General features: G+C 51.3%; 1 protein-coding gene across 1 annotated transcript in view; it reads left to right on the top strand.

The window, feature by feature from the left end:
• The first annotated feature begins 2,457 nt into the window (after positions 1-2,457).
• LOC119093508 (equilibrative nucleoside transporter 1) overlaps positions 2,458-8,198 on the top strand; it is a 32,410-nt gene continuing 26,669 nt past the window's right edge. Inside the window, exons 1-2 of the mRNA XM_037216468.1 lie at positions 2,458-2,600; positions 6,450-6,531. Coding sequence (XP_037072363.1) covers positions 2,479-2,600; positions 6,450-6,531 — 204 coding nt within the window. The 5' untranslated portion in view covers positions 2,458-2,478. The remainder of the gene's footprint in view (positions 2,601-6,449; positions 6,532-8,198) is intronic.

The following is an 8,198-nucleotide window of genomic DNA, read 5'->3' as shown; positions in this document are numbered from 1 at the left end:
GCACAATAGTCTCGCAATAGGGATTTACGGGCGTGCCGTGTGGGACACGCTAGAAAAGGCTGTCGCCTGCATAACATCGCCCACCAGTTCGGACACCTACTGGTCAATAGTGACCCTGTGATCAACTCGCAGGCGATCATTGCACGGACTCATAGGGCTACCAGGGGCAAGAGAGCGCTGTCGAAAAAGGCACTCGCCCTTCTACAAGACCCTCCCGGAGCCTCGTCATATATACTTAAATACGATGGCAACGACGCTGACTCCGACTAGACGAGTAAGAATCAGCATGCATATTTGATTGGTCTATTATGCCCGGTGAACATAAACCATGTGATGATTTTGATCGTCAGTAGTTTGGGAATATTGCTTAACTCAAATTCAGCGCGTAAAAATATTATGCACGCGCAATTTACTCAAAAGTAAATTAGCAGAGATATCATGCTAGGTCAATGGCGTAAACCTGACCTTTTAAAACGTCAGTAGTTTAACATTTGCGATACAAATTGCGTGCAAATTTTGATTCTGCCTAGGAAAGTGGTCTCAAACACAATTTTTTAGCAATTCATCTTCACTCACTGCATTGACCCCACCTTTGAGGGCAATTTGGCTCACGTGCATTGGTGGCCGTTCTTAGGAAGTTTCTGTCGGGTCTCAACAACTAGAGCGGATGACGCAGGTCGCAAGACAAAATGCACGGCGTTAGGCAAATGTACGGGCTACAAATTACTAAGATATTGATAGCTCAGGAACCCGGTCATTGACAAACAACAATGTTCGGCGACGGAGTTTGGACTTTGGTGAAAGAGGAGACTGTGCTAAAGCTCTTTGATTAGAAATCAGTGCCCAGCAACACTAGGCACTGTGCTTAAGCTCTTTGATTTGCATATGATTTTGAACTCAAGTTCTGTAAACTGAACACCTATTGCTGCTTTACTGTTGGACACGTCTTGTGGGACAGCATGTGGGACAGCATGAGAACAAACGTTTGTTTCATTCCGACAGGCGACACGCCAAAACATTTTTAGACCCCGCCGATCTCGAATAGGCAGATCTGGAGCCCGACTCAGCGGTAGTCGTCATATCGGCTAAGTCGAAAGATCCCAATACAGTCTATGGGGAAAATTGTCATTTGCTGCTCGCTTCCACCTGTCATGTAAAATCGCGACAGGTGTTCCGCAGAAGATAATTTCTAAAAACAAAATAATGGAGCAAAACTTCGGTGATTTATCATAGACGCAGTGACGACTCAACGCATAGATGCAACACCAGGACACCGACATACCGAGTCTCTTGGAGGTTTTCCTGAAAGGAGGTGCCATGACGCCAAACGTGCGTGCTGTTGGCCAGATGGTCCCATTTTGTCTCGCAGTGACGGCGTTTCCTGCGCATTGTCTTTTAGGTTGGCCGTTAGGCGAAATTGCGATCGTTATTGATAGGCTGGTAAGTAAACGAACGTCTGATAAATATCATCTTGTATACTTAGCTTAATAAGTGCACCCAAGAAGCGTGTAAGTACATGAACGTACTTGTACGGTATGCGAATGCTCCACGTGACTCCACTATGACAACAACAGCATCGGTAGAAGGAGGGAAGATTTCGGCCAGTTTTGGCATTTGTGCTGCTTCCGCTTGCGCCGAACTACGTCTGTTAAGCCTTTCACAACATGCTGTCAGCGGAATGGATATGCCTTTTCTTTCACACTGCTCTTTCATCTATTTATATACTCACCCGGGTGTCTTCTTTGGTTGGTTAAAAGTTTCTGGCGGTTTGAATAAGCAGAAGGTTGTGTAGTGTCGTCGGTGTTTTCGCGAAAGGATGCGTGCGTGACAGTCAAATTTTCACCTACACAAAACATGCTGTGTATAGGTGCATGCTAGTACCACATAATCATAATAGAAATAAGAATCATCATCTCGGACTGAATGTCTCACGAGACACCAATAGGTATGCATGGCTTTGGGCATGCGTCAGCGCTGGCGTAACCTTTGGCGATTTTAGAACGGGCAGATGCATCTTCTACCTCCTTTGCTTGCAACGACGTAGCAATATCGCCATTTTTCCGGAGTGTGTGATGGGGAGGGGTATCTACTGGCATGCGTAGCCCCCGGCTGTATAGTCCATTGTCAGATGCCTAGTTATTTCTGTTTCGCCGATTGCTATTAGCAGTAGCGATGACGTGTGCAGGATCGTACCGAGTCGCGGTCGGTTAATGACCGCGCCGCCTCAACAGCTGACTGTTCGCGCCGTGTTGGTCGCGCGGGCGCGTCGTTCGACCTTCACCTACCCTCCGGGCAGTCGGCGGCGGCGCGCGCCTCCTGCTGCCGACACCGGCCGCCGGGCGGCGGTGGCGTCAGCGGCGCGCAGCTCTGGCGAGCGCCGGAGGCTCCCCCGCCGCCGGCACTCGTGCTCCGGCAGCCGAGGGCTCCGCGCGCGCCCGACGCCAGCGTGTCCTGTAGCCGCGACCGAAGCCCGACGTCATGGGAGCCGAGTCGCCCGAGGACGAGACCGTCAGCGATGGAAGGAGCGGCGCCGGCTCCGCCCAGCGCCTCAAGGAGAAGGAGGTGGAGGCCATGATCGAGACGTCCGGCGAACCGGACGCGTAAGTGTCAGCCGGGAACAGTGGCATGCGGAATTCTGACATAGACTTTGTTGTTTTTTCCGTTTGATTGAAGGAACAGAGTAAAGTATTTTGTCGGCAGTGCTGTATGTTAGTCGTCACCTAGCGTTACGGTCCGCTCAGCCAATGTGTGTTCAGTTTGTGTCCTGCGTGTGTTGCTTTGCGTAGAAGAATCTTCAAAACAGCTCTTTGTGAACATGTTTTGAAAATGGTGAGACTGATGCTGAACATAAGACCATTAGGCCAGTGCTCATGATAAGGTAACCAAACCTCAAGCTATGCACTGCCTAGCATTTTGCTACCGTGTGATGGGCATGGCGAGGGAAGAAAACCTCGTGATCTTGGTATTCTCCCCTGCCCCAGCATTTGAGTCGATTTCGGACGGTTGGCTTGGCTGAAGTTTCTGCGTTGTGGAAGTCTGCTACTCCGGGAGCTGCATGATATAACGAGACCCCCTTTAAAGCGAGAATCAAAAACCCTGAAATTTCACGTTTTTCCCAGAAAATTATTTGAAGAATTTCACGTATCGTATCTGCTGCTAAAGCTGGGAACTCGTGATTCCCAGGCCCTTTGCGAAGCGTCAGCCAGAAGTGCGCGGTATTTCCAGAAAGAGGAACTCCCTCAAGGTTCCGGCATGTTTGGCCTTGGCGTCCATGATAGTAGCTGGACAGACCGAAACATTTCACGTATACAGAGGACGCAGAACATACCCATGGTGTATAGGATGTCTCACGGAATGTTTTAGTTGAAAGATGCGGAAACCAGCCTGATTCACGTGCTTTTTGTCGCACCGCCTACATCTGAAGACTGTATGCCTTACAGCTGGGTGGGAAGCGTGCGTGGATGCACTTACCACCGCGCCATCTCAAAGCCCTGATTGGGGCTTTATTTCTCCGTTGTATTACCCTTCGATATTCTGAAACAGCTTACACGCATGATTTGAGGGCTTTCCTTTGCGTCGAGGCCGATGTACCTAGTCCGTCGGAGCTCATCCGACCTGTTAAAACTGGAAATCAATCTTCACAGTCAGCTAAACGGGTGCGGTGTACCATTCATGATCGATGCTTGACAGATGGACCGCTGTCAGGCCCAAGGAACGACGCTTTTCGTGACCCTTTACATGCTCAAGTGAGCCTGTGAGCGCCTTAATCTGCACTCCTGACACTTCTCTTCACTCGGTCGCTTTTGCCAGCTTGGCGATTCGACTACCTCGCGTTTAAAGAGCAAATGGACAGCTCGGTTGATCCCAGCCAGGCCGCTGCGCAATTTGCTGCTGTGCCTCCGACTGTCGAGCATATCCATGGTGTTGTCCCTGCGTCCTGTTGCGTGAGATTACGGGTGCGGTGTGGACGCGTCGGCCTCTAACAGTTGACTCTGCGGACGTCGCTATCGGCGCGCGTCGGCCAGCGACCGATATAACAGCGCAGCGTGGCCAGGAGCACCCGCCGATACACCGGCTTCGAGTGGTTCGCGTCGGTGCCGTACCTGGACGCCTAGCTGACGTACTTGGGACTGCGATGACGTTTACGACGGAGTCCGATGCCTACAGCTTTCATGATTGCGCTTGGGAGTCTCCTGGTACGAGAATATAGCTCCTGGTAGAGAGAATACTTGAACATACTTTCGGCAACCTTTGTCCTGACATGACTGTTCTCACATGACCGCCGCCCTCAGCCTGGTCAGCTGCGGTGGCCAATGCCGTGCTGCGTTGCAGGGACCGCATCCCTGGTCGTCGGTGTTATTGCTGCCGCGCATGGCCATGGTCACAGCCATGACGCGTGGTCAAATTAGTTTTATCGTAGGTTCACGAATCGGTTTTAAAAAGGTGGGCTTTCTCAGGCAAAGCGGAAGGCTTTGAACGCGCAGAGTGAAGTGAATTTACATAATTGTTTCGCGAGTCGGTTCCGAAAAAGATTAATGTTCTTCAACGTGGAGTGGTCACGTCATTATCACTTTTTGCCCCGTTTCGATTCATCTTATTGCAAACTAGGATCAGTGGCCTCTGGCGAACAGCATGCACTCAGGTGCAATGCTGGGAACCGTTACTTTTCCAGGTCAGGGACGTTTTCCGCCTGATCCCGGAGTATGTGCTGGCTGTCATCTAGCGACTCGGGTTTTTCACAGCACTTTACTACGATACGGTGGCCGAGGACAGAGTCCGACGTTGCGTCATGTCAGCTTTCGGGGATGTCACGCCCATCTGCAGTGGCAGCTCGTCACCTTCCGCCTGGATACACAGTTTGGCTCAGGACTGAGAAACGCCCCTCCGCGTCGCACGGTCATTACCGGCAAAAACGCCGGCCTGAATGTTTTGTATATGTTGTCTTGTGTAAACGGGCATGGGGCTGACGCCAGGTTTGGCCTCCGGATGCCACAACCGGCAGCTCTGGCGTTGTTTTTCGCAGAGGGGGGAGGGGCTCGATGTTTAGGTAGCGACCGCCCTGCTGGTCAGCAGATCAGCTCGTGCGATGATCTGGTAGGTCTGCCTGAACGCTTTCTAATGTGCTTGCGGTAAGCTTTGAAGGATGCCTCAATGCGCATTTGAAGCACCTCCTAAGGGATGGTTACAAAAGCATGTCACGGTATTGCAAAATTGTTGAAGTTAGTAATATCCAGTGAGTTTGAGCCGCCTTCCTTGTCTCTCAAACGCACTGCGTAATCCTATGGGGACTCGAAAAAGCCAGCGTTAGCGTTGTTGATTTAATCAGCTCTGAAGGCATGAAGTTCTGGTATGTTCATGATTTGGTCGAAGGTGGAGCTACCTGCATCCACCTTATCACACTGCAATCCATCTCTGTTTAGAACGTGACCCTCTGCGTACATATCACTTCCGCGTACACGAAAGCCTTCATGGAACCAACTGGAAGCATCAGTATCAGATACACTGACACCCAGTATCGAAACAAATCAGTCTGTTCATTTGTGTAACTGCTCCTACTGGACACCAACGATGAAGACACCATAGTTACCCTGAATGTCACCTATCACGGCATATCTGATACCCGGTTACAGCCCTCGGATTTTTAAAAAAGAAAACGAATGTGCACATGTATGTGTGTGGGGAGGGATAAACGCAGTTTTAATGGCGTTTCTTCCCATGCAGCACCGCAGCGCTGGCATTGTTTAACAGTTATAGATGTGGGGGGAGTGGTGGGGGGGGGGGAGGAGGAGGAGAAGGAGGAGGGGTGGGGGCTCCCGTCATCCTTGCCAGATTTGCCGGCTGCCGCCTGGTGGCACGTTTGACTGGCAGCGAATGCGCTGACACCGCAGCAGCCGAACTGCGTCTCAATACCGGAGCCCCCACGACGGCGGGGAAGAAGCGAGATCCTCGGGGCCGGGCACCACGGTGACGACGGGGGAGGGGAAGGGAGGGGGGGGGGGGTGCTTCATCCCACGCCGGCCTACTACGGCTCAGCTGTCCGAGTACGGCATCGATCGCAGCGTCATCAGCGTGGCCAGCGCCCCGGAGGCTGCGTGGCCGCCGCGTGCCGCCGGACCGAGTCGGCGCGATGGGGCGCGTGGGGCCGGCTGGACAGCCCGACTCCACGGCTCAGCCGGAGCCGTCCGGCTCCGATCCTGAGCACAGCGGAGCGGCGGAGCACCCTTCCCCCCGGGCACAGGACCACCTGCCGGCTGCCATCTCCCCGGCGGCTGGCTGCCAGGAGATCTCCAGGTCCGCTCGTCAGCCGGCCGGTCGACTGGGGCACCTGCGACGGCCGCTGTGTTGGCGCGCGTGGGCAGTGGGTGTCATCCATGATATGTGGTGGACACGCGCCTCCGGACAACGACACCGGGCCACGCCGGCTGACGCCGCGTGCTCGTGTGTTCCAGACCTGCTATCGTGTACTTCATATTCTACCTGCTCGGCATGGGGACGCTGCTGCCGTGGAACTTCTTCATCACCGCTGACTCGGTGAGCACAACACCCTCCAGGCGGCCGTCACATTATTGTCAGCGGCGGTGACGAACCGACTGTAGGTCGACGAAACAGCTGTAGGTTGACGAACCGAGTGAGCTCCATGGAGAACAGCTGCTGTGCTCTCAAGAATGCCGTGATCATGGCCGCTTCGCAAAGAAATTTGGGACACACCGCATTTGCCACACATAATTGGTTTAGATTTTCTGCACAATCACGTTCACTGCTTATGATGACTTTTCGCTAAATGATCACCATAAGCATCGTAATGCGAAGGATGCTGAACAATTGCAACATTTGGCTCCAAACCTGTGTACAAATATGATATATACCAAAGTAGTATATACATGTGCATATATATATATATATATATATATATATATATATATGTATTTCCAAAGTTGTAGATGACAGCATAGGCTTGTTGTGTATATCTACTTCTTCAAATTTTCGATCTGGCGAACACACTTTCTGTTATGTGGCTCAGTGAGATGCATTAATTCCCAATTGTTTGCAACGTTTCGTCCGGCATAGGACAATATCAGGTTATTACAAGCAAACGCAATATTCAAATCACACTGAATTATGGTTTGATCTACTTAATGTCCAGTACAATCATAGTTAGACATGAATTCAACGAAGGGCGACCGCAGGATATTTCGTAACGAACCGATCACGGTGGTTCGGACAAAACTATGGCCAACTCGCGCAAACTCGTCGAACCTGCTCCATATATATATATATATATATATATATATATATATATATATATATATATATATATGTATATATCATGCATCAAGTGAGAAGTGCCACCCGAAGTGTCAGCAAAAAGCATTAAACATCGTTGAAGGGCGTGTGCTGGCTGTGCGCCTGGCTGTGCCATTCGTTCTTGGGGTATCACGACTTCGCCAAAGCCATGATTTGGTCCCGTTGCGTCAGGATGCGCATGACGCAACGGCCAGACCGATGGACGTCAATCTGGTCATGCCTGGACATGCTACATCTGTCGTTCCCTGGTGGTCCCTTATGCAATTGCATAGTGATCGAGGGAAAAAGTTGCATCTAAGCTGACGAACTGGAGTGCTTTAGTCCTACTAAGGTTTTGGTTTGGGACATTTCTTGCCGTACTAGAATCATCCCATCTCAGTTCGAAAGCTGCTGTACAGGTGTGGCATTCGTCTGAACTTGCGCCAGGACAGGTGCATTACCGCGTTTTCGGAATGTACCGGACCTGGTTACAAATGGCACGTGCGCCTCCATCGCCAAGCGTGCCAGCCCAATGCAAGGCGGCGCGCGTCTCTCAAGGCGACTTCGTATTCGCCTTTATATTTGCATTCAAACACACGTCGCTGTCTTGACGGACGTACCGGGCACGACTCCGTTCTCAAACGTTGACGCGGTCCGCCTGGAAATGTTGGCATCAGTGCTTCTAATGGATTAAGCCCCCAGGACTCAGTCTTATCCGACGGATCAGCTTTTAATGCAGCGCTTCAAGTATTACTCAATCTATCGCTCCATCTGCGAATACAATCCAGCTGATTCACAGCAATATATTCGGCGATTCCATGGCCCATCCAGTCCAGGTGATGAAAGCATAACTTGACGTTCGTCATTTCAATCCGTTTGATTCGTCTCGGGATAGTTCATGCATTCTTGAATCG

Source organism: Pollicipes pollicipes, unplaced genomic scaffold, assembly GCF_011947565.3.
Source record: "Pollicipes pollicipes isolate AB1234 unplaced genomic scaffold, Ppol_2.1 Scaffold_4002;HRSCAF=4701_pilon_pilon_pilon, whole genome shotgun sequence".
NCBI lineage: Eukaryota > Metazoa > Arthropoda > Thecostraca > Pollicipedomorpha > Pollicipedidae > Pollicipes > Pollicipes pollicipes.
This window is presented reverse-complemented; position numbering and strand designations above follow the sequence as displayed.